Source organism: Danio rerio, chromosome 6 (assembly GCF_049306965.1).
Source record: "Danio rerio strain Tuebingen ecotype United States chromosome 6, GRCz12tu, whole genome shotgun sequence".
Classification (NCBI taxonomy): Eukaryota; Metazoa; Chordata; class Actinopteri; order Cypriniformes; family Danionidae; genus Danio; species Danio rerio.
The window spans coordinates 52,517,651-52,537,300 of record NC_133181.1 but is presented as its reverse complement, the minus strand read 5'-3'; the positions used below and the strand labels follow the sequence as shown (position 1 = coordinate 52,537,300).

General features: G+C 37.4%; 2 protein-coding genes across 2 annotated transcripts; one reads left to right on the top strand and one right to left on the bottom strand.

The window, feature by feature from the left end:
- Positions 1–1,691: 1,691 nt before the first annotated feature.
- On the top strand, positions 1,692–7,075 carry atp5f1e (ATP synthase F1 subunit epsilon). The gene is made up of 3 exons (NM_001302742.1): positions 1,692–1,820; positions 2,065–2,192; positions 6,939–7,075. Exons 1-2 carry the CDS (start codon positions 1,789–1,791, stop codon positions 2,186–2,188), a joined length of 156 nt encoding a protein of 51 aa, NP_001289671.1. The 5' UTR covers positions 1,692–1,788; the 3' UTR covers positions 2,189–2,192; positions 6,939–7,075.
- A 4,907-nt stretch (positions 7,076–11,982) lies between these two features.
- Positions 11,983–18,697, bottom strand: tubb1 (tubulin, beta 1 class VI). Its single transcript, NM_001326422.1, has 4 exons — positions 18,569–18,697; positions 17,269–17,377; positions 15,817–15,927; positions 11,983–13,266 (listed from the first exon to the last, which is right to left on the bottom strand). The coding sequence occupies exons 1-4, from the start codon at positions 18,623–18,625 to the stop codon at positions 12,143–12,145; spliced, it is 1,401 nt and encodes a 466-aa protein (NP_001313351.1). The 5' UTR covers positions 18,626–18,697; the 3' UTR covers positions 11,983–12,142.
- Between the last annotated feature and the right edge of the window lie 953 nt (positions 18,698–19,650).

Sequence of the window (19,650 nt, the reverse complement as noted above, 5' to 3'; positions counted from 1 at the left end):
ACTGAACTCCTTTACCTAAACATGAAGTCCCATATTTTCTGTCATTGAGAACCTTAACATTTCAGGACCTGCTGACTAGAATTTCAAAAGGGAGAAAGAGAAACTTTTAGTATTCACTTTATATATTTTTTCTTCTATATTTATTATTATTATATTTTGAAACCTGCAAAAATAAATAAATAAATAAATAAATACGCAAATAAATAAACACATAAATAAATGAGTTAATAAGTCCATAAATTCCTGCATAAGTAAAACAATAAATAAATACATATGGAAATACATGAAAAAAATATATATATAAATCCATAAATTCCTGCATAAATAAAACAATAAATAAACACATAAGCAAATAAATAAATAAATAAATAAATATAAATCCATAAATTCCTGCATAAATCATTTTACAAATAATTAATATTGGGGGCAGATAAATTATTAAATAAATTTAAAAATCTAGGGGGAAAAAGAAATCAACTTTCAGTTCAGAATTTTCTTATTCTCCCAACATCCGTTTAATTTTTTAAATTATTTACCCCTGCCCACACTATTCATTATTTATATATTGATTAATGCAGGAATTTATGGATTTATATGTATTTATTTATGTATGTAGGCGACACAGTCCAAAGAAATGCGGTACAGGCGAATTGGGTAAGCTAAACTGTCCGTAGTGTATGAGTATGAATGAGTGTGTGTGGATGTTTCTCAGAGATGGGTTGCGGCTGGAAGGGCATCTGCTACGTAAAAACGTGCTCGATAAGTTGGCGGTTCATTCCGCTGTGGCGACCCCAGATTAATAAAGGGACTAAGCTGAAAAGAAAATGAATGAATGAATTAACAAAAAAGTGCAAGGTAAAAAGTAAGAGGCTGCGACATCTGTTACCAGATCTATTTTCAGTTGTCAGACACGCACATGAAAATATACTAAAGTAAGTGATAGTAAATACTGTAGTGTCTTATATATATATATATATATATATATATATATATATATATATATATATATATATATATATATATATATATATATATATATATATATATATATATATATACAGTTTTATTTATATGTGTGTGTGTGTGTGTGTGTGTATGTGTGTGTGTGTGTGTGTGTGTGTATATATATATATATATATATATATATATATATATATATATATATATATACATACATACACACACATATAAATATATATATATATATATATATATATATATATATATATATATATATATATATATATATATATATATATATATATATATATATACAGTTTTATTTATTTATTTATTGTTTTATTTGTGTGGATTTATTTACATATTTATTTATTAATTTTGTGTATTTACTTATTTATTTGTTGCTTTATGCAGGAATCCATGAATTTATTTACTCATTTACTTATTTATGTATATATTTGTGTATTTATTTATTAAAATGTAATGTTGCAAAAACACTTTTAACATGTAAAGAATTGTGTAGCATTCTGCTTGCATGACTTTTTTTTTATTTCTCATATTTCTCAAATTTCTTAAAGCTAAGACATTTTCAACGTCTTCTTTCTTCAAAATATATCTGCCTCAAAATAAGAAATTGAGGTTTTAAATTTGTGCTCGGTGATTGGTTAAAATCCAACACAACTATAATGATTGACGTGTTTGCCGGCCAATAAGTCTGTGCGCCGGCCTATGACGTAGATTCCGGCGGCCGTACAGGCCTTGTCCTCGTCCTTGATCAGCACGAACAGCAGCACTTGTCGGACGCTTGACGCACATTTACTCGGAAAAATGGTTGCTTATTGGAGACAAGCGGGTCTGAGGTATTTAAATGATCATTATTAATCAATTTAAAGAGAGCAGAGCAATTTGCGTTATAATATTCATGCGCTCTGCAGTCTGTGAAGCTAAATGTTCGCTGTAGAGTGCCTTTGACCTTACTGCTGTTTACCTTAGCATTAGCGCTATGTGTATCTTTTTAACACAGTGGATTAATTCAGATATACTAAAGTTAGCAGACAGTTCTGACGGTTATTCAGTAAGCTAATGATTGTGTTGTGTTTTCAGCTACATCAGGTACTCTGCGATCTGCGCAAGGGTCGTGCGGGCTGCACTGAAGCCGCAGATCAAAGCTGAGGCGATTAAAAACGCCGAGTCCAATGTGAGGGTCATCAAAGCCAAGACCACATAATGATGTGAGTTTAGATGTTAATATGAACTGTGCTACATAAGTGGAAACAGTGTTAGGTAATTAATTACTAATTACATTAATATAGACCATGGGCATGGGCTGGAATAAGATTCTGGCGGTATGATAACCTTGGATAAAAACAGCACAGTATAAATCATTTTGAGGGATGTTAGCAAAAACAATGGTCCCAACATATTTCCTATTATACATTTTTAATTCCTATAGCTTCCAAGAATCCAAAAAGAGCCACATATTGATAAATAATGTAATGATAGCTGTGTTAACGTTAAGTTATGATTGAATCGCCTCTTGTTACAGTTATTAAATAATTTCATAACAAGCAGGACATGTTCATGAGCCAATGACATGACCACATTGAAATGGTATTTAGTGATTACTGGTCTAAAATAAGTTCTTTTTAAATTTCTGGGTAAAAAACACCACCTTCCCCCCCATTTAACACACTATATTTTATTTTTAGAAACATCTACTATAGTTTAGACTAGTAGTTTTTGATGTAGAGGTTTCTTTTCTGCTGTTGCCCTAAAAAAAACATTAAAAATAGTTGTGAAAAACGTACAAACTAAAAAAAAAGAAATCTTACATATTCCTTAGGAATGGTATAAGAGAAAACTTTAGCGATTTTAAAACCTTGACTTTTTCAAACCGCAATAAATTCTGAAACTGATTATCATGCCTAATAGGCAAGGCACGTTTATTATAATTGTATTTAAATTACGTTACTAATTACTTTGAAAATTAACTGAATTACTCAATGAGGAATTTGATTGCGTGATTCAATACCAAACATCTCTGTACATCTCAATGCACATTCAGTTGATATATTAATGAATAAATCAAGACTAATATTTTGATGAATGTGACCTTTAGTTACAAAATGTGTGTAACAGAATTCTCTGAGTTGGGCGAAATGGCAAAAATGCAATCTCGATAATTGCTTTCCATATTGACTGATAACGATATACATTTCGATACAAGTTGCTTTCAGATTTAAGAGAACCCCAACAATGACTGAAGGTACAGAAATTAGAGGGTCCATGAAATGAAGTAACATATTTTCGGTGGCCAAAAATTTGGTACATCTTTTGTATCAAAACACTTCTAAATTCCCAAAGTTGAGCATTTATGCTGGGTGATTGGCACTTATATCAATATAGAGTAAATATTATAGTGTTTATTAGCCCAGTCCTACTCTGAATTTTATTCTTAAGAATATTTTATTTAATTATAGTCATTTTAACGATTTAATAATTAGACATTGCAATTAGAATGTGAAAAGGTATATCCTAAATAATAATAAACATTAACAAAAAAATGAAAGGTAAAAAGTAACAGAGGTTGCGACCATCTGCTATTAGATCTATTTTCAGTTCTCAGACACACATGAAAATATACTAAAGTAAATGATAGTAAATACTGTAGTGTTTTAAGACCATACTGACACCTCCAGTAGACATAGAAATGTTGCACAATGAGCTAAAATGTTGTTAGAATTGGTTTTTATGTATAGAGGATGTATATTGTGTTACCAAAAATGATTGAGGACATACCCATGTGCTGTGTGATAAGTCAAGAGATAAGAGTTCAGATGCAAAACCCTCTAAATCCACCTGACCTCTTTTCTTGTAAAAGAGCTTTTTTTTTTTATCAGGCTCCTCTGATTAGGTTCAGAACGTTTCATGTTATAGGCAATAAGGTTATTAGCTAGTAAATAAAATTGCTTTTTTCATAAATGTCACTTAAACTCTGCGGACCCAGTACCGGGTCCGTAACCTCATCGATTTTCGCTATAAGATTTAAAGGGCTAGCATTGCAACAGACCCCCATAAGTGGTTTTGTTTGAAAGTGAAGAATCTATATTTTATGCACATATGCATCACTTTGGTTTTTATTCTACTGTACAAAATGTATTTACACTTAAATACACAGTATTTTGGATACCCGAGCTGGGTATTGAACATTGGTTCATTTTCATATGACACATGTACAAGTTATAGCTCAAATGAAAGCTCTTGCCGGTGCTTGTATGGTTCTAGCATTCTTTTTACTGAATCATATTCACATATCAAACAGTTGTCAAATTAATCGTGTTGTTTCCATGGAGCAGAAGTGAAAACAATACATTTATGATCACTAAGCAGCCCCAGATAGCACAGACAGCTGTCATCTCTTACCTTATGCTGGGCACTTCAGGGCCATTCTCCTCTGTTTTTGAGGTGATGTGCATAAGTAATCCATTTATATGTCTTATGTGCTCCAAACACAGCGAATTATGTTTGATCAAACAAAAGAATAGTGAAATATGTAAACGATGATCAGTCCCTGTGGCTTGTATAGCACCTCTCATCAGTTGAAATACAATAACTTTTGCATAGATTATGGTAGACATTTTTCTTTTTTCCTATGATTTTAGACATGTGCAGGAACCACCAAAATTAATTACAGCACCCTAGACCACACAGAACCTAAAGGTACACTTTCAAATTTGAGTTCATAAAAAATAAAATACAAGAAGCGCCTCTTTTGTTTTTTTTTAGGTGTTTATTATAACACAGACGACATATATACAGTTATTTTAAACACTTTCAATAGTGTTTTATGTAAATTCAAAGGGTTTTCTTTAAAATGATACCACATTTTTGCATTTACACCTCTGCATGTGGATTTGGGAAACTTTTAAATTTGGGTAGGCAAAATCCAGGCGGAAATCCCAAAATTGCAGCAGAGTTTAACTGGTTAGACCATTCTCTTGGTTTTTAACCAGGGACATTTTATTTTGCTTCAAAACCAGCTAAATCCATGTCGTCTTTTTTTTTTTTTGAAAACCTGTAAATCCACCTATTGGAACAAGACAGTGTAATTAGTTGAAAATAAAGATGCAATTAGAAATTTTTACCAAACATAAAACACATTACGCAAACCACCTGAAATGCATAAATCTGTCAAGTAAGTGGCGGTTCATTTCACTGTGATAAACCAGGGAAAAAGCAGGTGGAGAATGAATGAATGAATGAAATCTGTGAAGTGCATTAATCAATAACATTAAAACCGACATTAGTTAAATCTTAACAATTTGTTGTCATTTCTGATATTCTGGATTTAGATTTAATGCAAGTAGAACAGTGTAAACATTGTAAACTAAGCTTGATGGATTCAAATAATGTGCTGTAAAAACAGTGTGAAACATCAATATCTGTGCATTGTCCATTAATAAAAAAAGCTTATCAGACGTATAGGTATTATGAAGTAATATAAATAATGTATAATTTTATAGACTATCTATTAAAAAAAGAGCTTACATTAGTTAATAAAACACAAGGTAGGTCTACTGGGCAAAAAGGGGATGCCTCTCAGACAATTTTAGAAGCTGTCATTCATTTATTTTCACCATACTCAAGGTTTTGGTCTCTTGTTTATCCTCATAGCATCCACGTGGGATAAAAGAACTTTTATTTTTTTCTCTTTACTCTCTTTCGTGAAATGCAGTTGTCGTTTAATGTATAGTAAATCAGACTTATAGTGTCGCTTTGCAAAACAAACGTTATGAATGCATCATACACTTTAGACTATACAGTGTGTTTTCTTTTTTCTTATGAGTTTTGAGGTAAGGGACGTTTTCTTTTGTCATTCACTGACATTCGGACAGACTCATCCAGTTCATCAAACTCCATCTTTTAAAATCGAAAGCAGAATAAAACAGTCTCCCTATCAAAGCCGCCGTATCAGCAATCCGCTACATTGAAAACATGATTAGATTCGTGCCTTCTGATTGGTTCTCGGGATATAGCGGCTTTTGCTGTGAAAGGCAAGTGGCGTTTAGCAGCTTTTGCCAACAAACTTATTTCTGAATGCGCTGATGCTGCGATTTTAAATGATTTGAAGCAAATCTGTTTGTTGAACATGTACTACATACCTAAAGCATTCACTCAATGTCATTAGCTCATCTTTGGCGGAAGTGGCGTTTAGCGGCTTTTGCATCTGAACTCTTCATATATTGATTATTGTGACCGGCCAAGTAACTACTTCCTTGGTTAACAATTACATCCAACACTGTGTAGAAAGTGATGCATTAAAGCCTGGTTTATACTTCTGCGTCAAGTGACCGGCATGACCCACGGCGCATGCAACGCGCGTAGCTGTGCATTTATACTTCTGTGCGCTGTCTCTGTTGGTCTGAATTAACACTTCCAAAACGCTAGTGGGCAGTGAGGTGTAAATGTTCCTCTGTGTCGAGTTCTTCTCTGCTGTTTTGCTTTTCCTGAACACTTCCTGGATGTACAAGTGGCTCAAACTCGCTCATTTTGAGGCAGGAACCGGCGGACGTGCAACAACTTTAACTATGAGGTAAACACAGAACAAAACTTCCCATCCGGAGCTCCTTCATTGGACTCCACACTTGTAAACAATCGCTCCATTGGGCTCGCGTCCAGCTCGCGCCATTCGTGCGGCTCTCGGTCCCGCCCAGACTCGTCAGCAATACCAAGCCGACCAATCACAGAGCTTGCGATACGCGTCGTTGCGAAGTGTAGTTACAATTTTTGAGAGGTGCACGTCAGCAACGCCGACGGCCACGACGAAGGGCTATGCGTCAGCGCAGTAGCATACCCGGCGTTTGACGCAGAAGTATAAATCAGCCTTAAGTCCATTTAGATCCACTTTTTAGTGTTTTTTTTAATGCATGTGTATGTTATGTTGTGAATAATGATTGATTGTGTTTCTTCTTTTGTAGGAGCTGTAATTACATCCTGCAATCCCCACGTCTCCACACACATTCTCTGTTGGATTTTCAAGATCTGCAGTTATGATGAATGAATGAAAATAGCTGTTCTTTTGATAATAAATTATGAAGAGTCTCAAACTAAAACAGCCTCCTCTTGTTTGTCCGAAGAGCTGTAAGTTTGGCAAGGGCATAAGCTTATCAATTTTGCTTGTGCGCAAGTAGTAACGGTCTATAGAGACAATGAAAGTATTACAGGTTTACATTCTGGGAGTTCTGTGGAGACTTCTGGTTTATCAATATAAAAGCTCTTTTAAATTCATATTTTGTAAGTCAATGAAAGGTGGCATTCATCAGGTGCGTCCATCTAAATCGTTTCATTTGAAAAAAGCAGCAATGTAATGTGTGTATTACCCCAAAGCCATGAGAAAGGGAGGTCTCTCCACAACACCACCAGTGTGCAGCATTCACTTAGATGATGCGACTGCAGCCACAGGAAAACAGCACAAGTGCGCTCACCACACACCAGCTGTTGGTGGAGTGGAGAGACGGTGATCAAGCCAGTCCAAGGGGATGGGGATCATAGATATATACACTAGATGTCGCATGGCCTATTGTTGTCTATTGGACGGAATGCGTCAATAGCGCCGCCATCTTGCTACAGGGTAGCGCTCCTTTGAAATGAATGCGGGACCAAGGTACAGTGGAGGACTGTGGCCATGCAAAGCCAGAGATAAACACATTTACACATATATCTGTGACCGGGAGTTTTCCTGGATGTTAGTATGTAATTTATTTTTTTCTAATTACGAAAATTATAATTTTACATCACTTTTCTACGTTGATGGATCAGTGATCGCACTGGCATTCCTGACAAACTTGTGTTTGTGTATACAGAAGTGTACTATTCACCCTCCCTGTTAAATTTAATCTAATCCGTGTCCTGAAACACACCTCTCCTGCTTTCACTTCTCATACTGACGGAGGAGCGATTCGTTTGTGAATGAATCCCCCGAACGACTCGTTCACTAGCCGACAATAATACAAGTTTCTGGCAGCGCAGCATCTCGTTGTCATATTTCTTTTGCATTGTTTGCTGATTTTATTCAACAAAACTAGCATAAGCCGAGTGTTTAGTGCGAGTTAGAGCTACTTTGCCGTATGCTGTAAGTGACTGTTATCCTCAATAACGTTACCTGATTAGCACAAAAGTTCAGAACATACAAAAACAGAAAAAAACATAATATTACCTATGAAATGTACTGCCTTTGTGCTTTGTTTTCTTTGTTTGCTTGTTACTACACCCGTAGACAGCGCTAAAGTCCCGCATCTTCACGTAATAACACTGTCTTGTCTAGTGCGGTTGAATGACATTTGTCCTGGGAGCACTGTACCAATGTGGCAGCGCTATTGACGCATGCTCAGGGTCCCTATGCGATATCTAGTGTATATATCTATGATGGGGATGAGTGGGTGGCCATTATGGGTAAGGGCTGATTGATGGAATTTGACCAGGACACTGAAGTGCCAATGGATTTTTTATGACCACAGAGAGTCCGGATAATGTCTCATGAGAAAGACGGTGCTTACTGATAGTATAGTGTCTTCTATACTACACTGGGGCAATAGGACTAATTAACAACCCAGTTTTCCCATGTGGTCTCTCATCCAGGTACTGACCAGACTCAGCCCTGCTTAGCTTCAGTGAGTAACCCGTCTTGAACTGCAGGGTGATATTGCTCTGGCAAGTGAAATGTATTTAGTTTATTCAACTATTAACAGTGTTTTCTTTTTGTAAGAGTAAGTTCTGGGGCCAGTTACATAAACGTAAGTCTTCTACTATAAGACTTTATTCGAAAGGATATATACATATTACATTAATCTACCTTATTATGAAGCTGATGCTAAAAAGGTAAATGTTCTAAAGAAGAAAAAATGACTTTTTGTAGCCAGCATTATTCAGAAATGACTGCTTACCTTCGCCAAACAGCTTTTTAAAAAGTTTTGCATGAAAACATGATATTTATAGTAAAAAATATATAAGCTGTGTGCACTGTTGTACAATTCATAAACATCAAAGATACTCTTGACAGTTGTTTTATAAATTGATCATGAAAATGCATATTTTAAACTTTTATTAAAGGATAAGCAAAACTAAGTAGCCTTTGTTGAACATTGACAACAAATATCAACACACATATTTAAGCCTATTTAGTACTATCACAGAATCAAATCATTATACACTTACTCTTGTTTTTCCACACGCTATACATCACTGCAGATGTTTCATTGTTACAGAGCACGCAGAGATGGTTTTGTGGTAATAAACACTAATCTTCCAAATGTTTAAGGTCAGTAAGAATTGGATAACATGACAGACAATTCAGCAAGGATGTTAATTAAGGTTACATTTGATAAAAAAGGGTCCTGAAAGATCTGTTAGCTTGCATGCATACATTTTAAGCACAAATATTAAAGCATCATAACTGTATTCAGTAATGAGCAAAAGAAATCAGCACAAATCATTTCTGAAGCATCATGAGACTTAAGAGTAATTTGCACAGTAAAATATTCCCCTTTATATTCAAATATGTATTTGAAATTGCCTAATATTCAATATTACATTTTATACTGAGCTTCTGAATAAAACTATTGCAGCTTCTACAATATAAAAAAGTCTTACAGACCCCAAACTATTGAGGAGTAGTGTATATCCAACACAAAGAGATATTAGAAACATTGAATTATATGCAGTCATTTTAATCTAATCAATCCTATTTTTAATTGTGTAATTTGACCCTCTCTTCTGGAGATCAAAAATATTTCACAGTTTGTTATGTACATGGGCTCCAAATAGTATTTAAACACATTTTAAAACAGTTTAAACAAACTTTCTTTCTTATTATTCTTTTTTAATTATTATATTTTACACATATGTTTTGATATATTGTATATTACAGGTGTCAAACTCATTTCCCAGAGGACTGCAGTTCTGCACCGTCAAGCTTATCAAACTAAATGAGTCCTTCATGGTTGCTTGAATCATGCAGGTAAGTTGTCTGTGTTGAAGTCAGAGTTGGAACTTAATTCTCAGAGTTTGACATTCCAGTTGTAAAAAATAGACAATTTGGAAACTCATGAAAAGTCAAGCTGACTCTTGATTTATCATATCATATGTAATGGGTTATCTTAAAGTCGCCATGAAACAGGAATTTAAATTTTCCCTTTTCCCCCATATCGTGACTAGCATCCAATTGAAACTGTCCTGAAATTATAAAAATTGTAGGGCGGTGCATGATGTCGTCCACTTGAAACTGATTGGATTGTTGGAAGATGGCCGTTGCTGAGAAAATGAAGGAAAATTGATAATTGCAGGAAATCAGGGCAGAAATGAGCAAGTATATCGATGCAGCCCAGAGACCTCCAAGTGGAGATATTACGCCGCAAACCGGTTGGGTGATGAGTGGGAGGGATTTACGCCGCAGGTGGGCTGGGTTTAGATGGTATAGGACAGGGGTGTCCAAACTCGGTCCTGGAGGGCCAGTGTCCTGCATAGTTTAGCTCCAACATCCTTCAACACACCTCCCTGGATGTTTCTAGTATACTTAGAAAGAGCTTGATTAGCTGGTTCAGGTGTTTAATTGGGACTGGAACTAAAATATGCAGGACACCGGCCCCCCAGGACTGAGTTTGTACACCCCTGGTGTAGGTGGGGTAGACATCAATAAAATACATCAGGTTACTGTGAGGTTGGGTTTTTGGTCAGGTGGGTGTAGGTGTTAATAAAGCACAACATGTTACTGTGAGGCTGGATTAAGGGTTGGACTATGGGTAGATGTTAATAAGACACAACAGGTTACTGTAAGTTTCCCAGAGATGGGTTGCAGCTGGAAGGGCATCCGCTGTGTAAAACATGTGCTGGATAAGTTGGCGGTTCATTCCGCTGTGGCCACCCCGGATTAATAAAGGGACTAAGGCAAAAATAAAATGAATGAATGAATAATTGAATGAGATTACTGTTAGGTTGGGTTTTGGGGTAGGTATAGATGTTAATAAAACACATCAGGTTACTGTGAGGTTGGGTTTAGGATTGGACTATGGGTAGATGTTAATAAAGACACAACAGGTAACTGTGTGGTTGGGTTTAGAGTTGGGGATGGTGCAGACATTTATAAAGCGCAATATTGGACTCTGTGTCATGTACAAGACATTAAATAAATAAAAACTCCAGTTTTGTACGTTCCACTTTGAGCTCAAGTCCCACCCAGTTGGAGTTGGGTCCAACCTCCATTTGTACCTGTTTCGAAATGAGACTGATAGCTGACAGCCACTGATAGCCCCTCTCAAAAGGACTTCAATGTGACCAGAAATTAAGTCAAGTCAATTCAAGGGATTGTTATCTTCTCTTCTTCTTCTTCGACCTTAGTTACGTATGGTTGCAGGGTCGGCTCTTTGGAACAAGTCCTCCATTTAGACTTGTCCATATGATAATGACTTTTTTACACATTCCGGCCGGCCTGTCACCCTCATACACTCATACACTACGGACAATTTAGCCTACCCAATTCACCTGTACCGCATTGTCTTTGGACTGTGGGGAAAACCGGAGCACCCGGAGGAAACCCACGCGAACACAGGGAGAACATGCAAACTCCTCACAAAAATGCCAACTGAGCCGAGGTTTGAACCAGCGACCTTCTTGCTGTGAGGCGACAGCACTACCTACTGCGCCACTGCGTCGTCCAATTCAAGAGATGGTTATGGTATTTGATAAAAGCTTATGAGGCCAAGTTAATGTTTACGTTGTTTATAACAAGCACTGCGATATAATCTGCCCACTGGCCTCTGTCCATCATGGCCTCCTAACCCTCCCCATATCGTGATTGGCATATCATCACTCTGTCTCCTCTCCACCAATCAGCTGATGTGTGGTGTGCGGTCTGGCGCAAAATGGCTGCCGTCGCGTCATCCAGGTGGATGCTGCACACTGGTGGTGGATGAGGAGATTCCCCCCATTGTGTAAAGCGCTTTGAGTGCCCAGAAAAGCGCTATATAAATGTAACGAATTATTATTATTATTATTATTATATAAACATAAAAATAAGAAGGGCCAATTTTAATTTCATGGCGACTTTTAGCATCTGAATAATTTTTTGCAGCTCACTCCATACATCTGATCCACTCGTCCCACTCGTTCACTAAATCCCACACTCACATCATTCACTGACTGAAGTTTCAGTGACCACTTCAGTCTTAATCTCCACTTGAGTGCTGTGCGCTATTGAAGACTCCTCTTCCATCACCTCCTCTTCTTCATAATCCATATCGGCGGTGGCGTCCTGATACTGCTGGTATTCTGACACCAGATCGTTCAGGTTGCTCTCGGCCTCGCTGAACTCCAGCTCGTCCATGCCTTCACCTGTGTACCAATGCAGAAAAGCCTTGCGTCGAAACATCAGTGCAAACTGCTCTCCGATGCGCTTGAAAACCTCCTGGATGGCGGTGTTGTTTCCGATGAAGGTGGAGGCCATTTTGAGCCCTCGTGGTGGGATGTCGCAAACGGCCACTTTGACGTTATGAGGAATCCAGTCCACAAAATAATTGCTGTTTTTCTGCTGAATGGCGAGCATTTGTTCGTCAACCTCTTTAGTGGACATCCGACCGCGGAAAATGCCTGCAACGGTTAGATATCGTCCTCGACGAGGATCGCATGCGGTCATCATGTTGCGGGGGTCGAACATCTGCTGGGTGAGTTCGGGCACCGTTAGAGCTCGGTATTGTTGGCTACCACGTGCTGTCAGAGGAGCGAAACCAGGCATGAAGAAATGAAGACGTGGGAAAGGCACCATATTGACAGCTAACTTCCGAAGGTCAGCATTGAGTTGGCCTGGGAAGCGGAGGGAAGTAGTGACCCCGCTCATGGTGAGAGATACAAGGTGGTTGAGATCTCCATAGGTTGGCGTTGTGAGTTTTAGAGTGCGAAAGCAAATATCGTACAGCGCTTCGTTATCGATACAATACGTCTCATCTGTGTTCTCGATCAGTTGGTGAATGGATAGGGTCGCGTTATATGGCTCTACAACTGTATCGGAAACCTTCGGCGAGGGCATTACACTGAAGCTATTCATGATGCGGTCAGGATATTCTTCTCGGATCTTATTGATAATTAGGGTACCCATTCCTGAACCAGTGCCGCCACCTAATGAGTGGACGAACTGGAAGCCTTGCATGCAGTCGCAGCTCTCTGCTTCATTCCGGACGCGATCCACAACCTGTTCCACAAGCTCTGCGCCCTCGGTGTAGTGACCTTTGGCCCAGTTATTGCCAGCTCCAGAATTGCCTTTGCAGAAAGAAAACAGCATCAGGAACAATGTTATGGCATATGAGAAATGTTCTTGAATCAACTCTTCTAACAACCAAATTGATGAGTTTTAGCGTTAGTCTTAAATGACCAGTTCCAACCCAGGCTCATTCTGATTACCCCTATATACATTTCTGGAGAGAGCAAAATACATCCCAGGAGCTACGCTTTTTTTGCAGATTTTGTTTTTGCGAATCCACCATATGCCGCTGTGTACGCTTTTTTAGATCTCAAATTTCTCTTGCAACTGCCATTCGCGCCTACTCTCCTTGCGTAAGTCCACCAGAGGCTCTGTCAACTGACTGACTGACTAGCCAACCGACAATAACCCCACCCACCCCCTTCCCTTAACCCAACCAACAGTGTTTTAAAAAGCACCAATATACCCACTCACTCACTTCCCTAAACTTCACAATATTGTTTTGAAAAGCAATCCAGAAAAAGAAAAGCCCTTGCCTAATTTTACAACGTTTTCAGACTTTACCACATGCTCACCCTGTTATTTACTTGCTTATTTTGTTTTTTGGCTTTTGTTGTTGTCCTACCCGCTTTCTAAACCATTCTTCACCAGACTTGAACCCCGTCATCGTGGTCAACTCCTCTCTGTGTCTCAAGTCCGGCGATGTACGTGTAGAGCTAACGGACAAACTGGTAACAGCTGAAAAGTCGTCCACATTTAGGCAAGTGGTCAGCTGGTAAGCGAGAAAAGGAATGGTATCCCCATATAGTTCATTTTAAAGACAAAATGCAGCCGTACATAGCTCTGGCTACATAATTCACGATCTCCAGAAACGTATATAGGGCTACGGTTTCAGAATGAGCCTGTGTTGACTTGTTCAGAATCCAAGGTGTAGGTGACTTATGTTTTTCTTTATAAGAATGCTGAAGATTTTTCAACACAGGCTCATTCTGAAAACATAATCCCGTGGATGTTTCTGAAGACCGCGAATTATGTACGTTTGGCTGCATTTTATTTTTTTAAACGAACGCTACGGGGCTGTATGACGCCGTTCCTTTTCGCGCTTACCAGCTGAACCCTTACCTCCTTGTGAAGGGCTAACCCGCCGTAACCAGTTTGTCCTGTTAGTACGTTGTGTACGTCGGCGGACTGGAGACGCAGAAAGAAGTTGACCACTACAACGACGATGGGGTTCAAGTCCGGGTAAGAGCGGTTCCTGAAATCAGGTGAGTCAAAAACAGAGTCCAAAAGTGAACAAGTGAACAACAGTGTGAGAACATGGTAAAATCCAAAAACCTGGTAAAAATCAGACAAGGGCTTTTTTTCAGGATGGCTTTTGGGTTTAGGGAAGTAAATGGGTGAGTGGGTCAACAGATAAAATTGGTTAGGTTTAGGGAAGGAGGAGGGTGGGTCAGTCGATTGGTCGGCCGGCCAGTCAGTCATTCAGTCAGTCAGACAGACAGTCGGTCAACAGCGGCCTCTGGTGGATTTATGCGAGAACAGCCGCCGTGAACGGTACTCGCGAGAGAAAATTGAGAAATGCACACAGCGGCCTCTTGCGGATACACAAAACAAAAACTGCAAAAATACGTACCTCCCGTGACATATTTCGCGGCCTCCAGAATCGTCCACAGTACTATGTTTTCTAAATGAGCCTGGGTTGAGATTTGAGTGACTTTTTCACTATATTACCCTCGACAAACACCCCTTGATTATCACTGTATTGTCAGGAGCCATGGGGATTGCTTTTCTCAGATTAACTAATATTTGGATGATCATGGCATTGATTGACTTGCATTATGAATCAAGATAGAAGAAGGTTTCAGCTAAAACCTTCTCTGATGTTCTACTTGATGGAGAAAACTAACAGCACATTTTGAACTAAACTACCCATTTTGAGCCGCTGAAAAGAATATACCGTATGTTTTATTAGTGATGCTGGGCTGTCTTATTTCAGGTCTTAGTATTGCTCAGTAGCTATTTTCAATGGTTGTTGACTTGCTCCTGAATATACCCTCACCATTTGTCTGTTGCTTTCTTTAAGAATAATTTCCATCCATACTCCAATCTCTGACCACCTTCTTAAAAATGAATCAGTTTTCTGTTCTGGTCTTAGGCTAAGGCAAATAACTGGGAAAGTTGTTTAAAATGTCATCATGTACTGTAGACGTCTTGCAAAGTATTTTACAGTATTTTGAAACAACAAAAATACAAGACACTAAAGTATTTTGATAGAAATTGTTATGCCCATCTCTGAGAACAAATAACGTCCTGAAGACGTTCCAAGAACTTTGTTGTCATGAGAACATTCAAAAAACGTTCCATCGATAACGTTTTGTGCTAACATTTTCACAACTTTTAAAGAACGTTAGTGAATGTCCTGGGAAAGTTCCCTGTTAGCTTGGAATATGGCATTTTTTTAAACCTAACAGTTTATTTTGACCCAGTAAGGGGTAAAAACAACCCAGCATCTTTTTAGAATGTATAGTTTCAAGAATAAGAGAAAATAATAAAGAAAGCTTCCATCATCAGCTCACATGATCTTTAAATGTAGCTGATTACTGCCTTACCATGTATAAAATTATCAGGCCTGAAGAGTTGTCCAATCTGACTGCCCCTCACGCTGTCCATAGTGCCCGGCTCCAGGTCCACTAACAGTGCTCTTGGAACATATTTTCCACCTGACACACAATGTAACATCTCAGTTCAGATTTAAATTAAGATTAGGATTGCAAAACTAACCCAAAGTACTGCACAACGCTAAACACAAATATTCAATATTCATAATATTCAACATAGGCATTCATTTATACACTAATGAACAGCATTAAAGTAGTTTCAGCAGTCAATATACTGCGGGAAATTGAACATGTCATGTTTTTCCTGGGATTAATATTTCTAACGGAGCTGTTAACATGAAACATGAAATTGAACCAGATTTTAGTTTAAAAAAAAAAAAAACAACTAAAGACATATAAAAATGTGACAAAACAAAAAAATCTAAAAAATGTGTTTTAATTTTGTGTGTATTACAACAAAAATTGTGTGTATTACAAGGAGAAATTCCTGAACTATTGAAATGTATTTAATGCTTTAAAAAAAAAGTTGCTTATAAAAAGCTTTTTTGGTGATGGCAGCTTAAAGATGCCTCTCATATGGAGAATATAACATCCTGCATTGCTCAGGAGTGAGTTTTTCACATACTTCAACAGAGTGTGAAAATCTTGATGGTTCTGTGGGTCTCGTCTATTAAATCTGATCTTTAATTTGTATTTTCTATTGGATTCAGATCAGGTGATTGGTTAGGCCATTCCACAGCTGGATTTTCTTTCTCTGAAAGCATTTGAGAGTTTCCTTGGCTTTGTTTTGGATCACTGTCTTTCAGAAATGTCCACCCTGGGTTCATCTTCATCATCCTGCTAATGTAGATGTTGAACTGAAGCAGGTAATGTTTATTTACTCTGTCCTCACACAACTTTCTCATTCGCATTTGTACACAACACCTTATAACCTGTATATTTATAATAAATCTTAACATACAATTCAACATCCAGATCTTTTTATACTGACTGCATCTCTGTTTAATGTTTATCGTCTTTTTCCATATTTATTTTCGTGTTGTCACTTGTAACTTTATGTACACTGAAACCTTCTGTAGCCAAAACAAATGCCTTGTGTGAAGCACACCTGGCAATAAAACTGATTCTGATTCTCAGGCCAGATGGTATCTAAATAACTACTGAGAGATTTCTGCTGCTGTCTGGGCTTTCACTACCTTTCTACACCTTCCTTTTTTCATGTGTTCGATACTTTTTCCCTGCGTCATTTCACTTTATTATGCATAACTTAATTCGTAAACTAATTAGATTTGATTTATTTCTTGTTTTCCAACATCCAGGGAAAATTTCAAGTCAACAGCATCTTTAGGAAAATGTATTTTCAGAGAAAATGTTGGCATGTTCAATACTTATTTTCCCCACTGTACAATAGAAAACATGAATGGAAAGTGTCGGTCTGCATACCATGTGCTTCATTGAAGTAAACATTGACTCTCTCCAGCTGAAGGTCCATGTCGCCCTCGTATGCTCCAACTCTGTTAATGCCATGTTCATCACTGATCACCTCCCAAAACTGCAAACACACAAAAACACTTTTGGAAAAATGTCTGCATATTTTCACCCATTTATTATCACTGAATAAAACCTTGGATGACAATCTGGTTTAATTGACATTGATTGCCATTTTAAACACCACCAATACCTGCGTTCTCTGTTGAGAGAGTTGCACTTGTTCTTCCAGAGTCTACTCTGTTTTTACCACAATCCTACAGCATGAAACTCAAAGCCTGCTGAGCTCAATCCATGATAAAGTAGGCCCACCCCATCAGAGGAGCCTCTGCTCTTATCTTTACAGTAGACCACGCTGGGGTGAACACCCTATGACTGCACGTATCATCAATTTACATATGTATTATTATAATATATACAGTTGAAGTCAGAATTATTAGCCCCTCCGAATTATTAGACCTCCTGTTTATTTTTTTTCCCTTAATTTCTGTTTAACGGAGAGCAGATTTTTTCAGCACATTTCTAAACATAATAGTTTTAATAACTCATTTCTAATAACTGATTTATTTTATCTTTGTCATGATGACAGTACATAATATTTTAAATTCTTTAAGACACTTCTATATAGCTTAAAGTGACATTTAAAGGCTTAACTGTGTTAATTAGGTTAACTAGGCAGGTTAGGGGAATTAGGCAAGTTTTTATATATTGATGGTTTGTTCTGGAGACTATTGGAAAAAGTAGCTTAAAGGGACTAATGATTTTGACCTTAAAATAGTTATTAAAAAATTTTAAACTGCTTTTATTCAAGCCGAAATGAAACAAACAAGACTTTCTCCAAAAGAAAAAACATTATCAGACATACTGTGAAAATTTCCTTGCTCTGTTAAACAATATTTTAAAACGAAAAAAAATTCAAAGGGGAACTAATAATTCTGACTTCAACTGCACAATTCATCCATCAAACATTGAATAAACACACTTGAAACACTTTAAGTATTTATCCACAAGCAGAATGCTGTTCAAAATGACTACAGAAATGAATATAATAATAAATTAATGACACTACATATAGACATAACCAACTGAATAAACAAAATACAAATGAATTCTTCCTTTAGATAAATACATGCCCATTTTTCTCTCAATCCAGCATCAGAATCTAGCGTGAAACAAGTCAGGGGTGAGATGGTAATGCTGTAACACTAATTAACAAAAACACACATATAAAAACACACAAAACGTTTTGAGTCACCTTTGAGCCGATCTGATTCCCACACTGTCCGATCTGTAGATGAACAATCTCGCGCATAATGGCAAATTTGGCTTGCTGAAAGAGCAGGAATAGCCTTAACCAGGAGTCCGAGGTGCCCACTGTGTGTGTAATACCAGTGATGACAACATCAAGAGGGAGTCACCCAAACGCCACATAACGAACATTGAATTACGAACTAGTAACGTTACAAGAGCTTATTGCATTTTAGAGATGGACAGATATTGTGTTGTCAAACATTAGCACACCACAACGAGACAAACTGATGATGTTAATGAATGATTTAGAGCTATTTTTACATATATGTTATAGAATTTCATATACAGGATGCAAAGTCATCATGAGCTTCGATCAGTCGCTTTCTCTCTGGTGTTCATGATAAGACTCCTGCAGGCCGTATCTGTCCTATTGCAGTGACACAGGCCATCAGAAAGACAGACAGGCCGCATGCTCATTGTCTGAGTGTTTCCTGCTACAGTTTGTTCAGCTGACAATTCTGTAAGGCAGGGGTGGGCAATTCATTTTCCAAAAGGGGGCAGATTAGAAACTGGGGTGGTTTTATAGGGCTGGGCTCACCCAGTCAACTCAGTTCTGCCTAAAATATTGTATATTTTCAATGTAAACTTTACAATGAGAATGTGTGGTACGTAATTATATCACAGTTCCATAGACATTCATAGCAATTGTTTGTAGGTTGCTTTTATGATGTTTGGGCCCAAGAGCAAAATAATGTAGATTTATGTTGACTCTATATATCAGACCTGGTTATTGCACGACCTCCTTTTTGCATTTGAATTTATATTTACATATTAATGTAACATATTCAATGACAGTTCACCCAAAAGTGAGCTTTTAATCGTTATTTACTCACCCTCAAGTCGTTTCCCTCTTCTGTTAAACACAAAGGAAGATATTATAAAATAATCTGAAAGCCTGTAACCATTTTCATAGTTAATTAACCAATTTAATTGACTTCCATAGTTTGAAAAATGTATATTATGGAAGTCAATGGTTACAGGTTTCCAACATTTTTCAAAATATCTTCTTTTTTGTTCAACAGAAGA

Excerpts from the sequence above, each read along its gene's own strand:
- atp5f1e (NM_001302742.1), top strand. The coding sequence starts at position 1,789 with ATGGTTGCTTATTGGAGACAAGCGGGTCTGAG. Across the intron at positions 1,821-2,064 it reads TGGAGACAAGCGGGTCTGAG|CTACATCAGGTACTCTGCGA; the intron begins GTATTTAAATGA and ends TTGTGTTTTCAG.
- tubb1 (NM_001326422.1), bottom strand. The coding sequence starts at position 18,625 with ATGCGCGAGATTGTTCATCTACAGATCGGACAGTGTGGGAATCAGATC. Across the intron at positions 15,928-17,268 it reads TTACTTCAATGAAGCACATG|GTGGAAAATATGTTCCAAGA; the intron begins GTATGCAGACCG and ends ATTGTGTGTCAG. Across the intron at positions 13,267-15,816 it reads GCCTGATAATTTTATACATG|GCAATTCTGGAGCTGGCAAT; the intron begins GTAAGGCAGTAA and ends CTTTCTGCAAAG.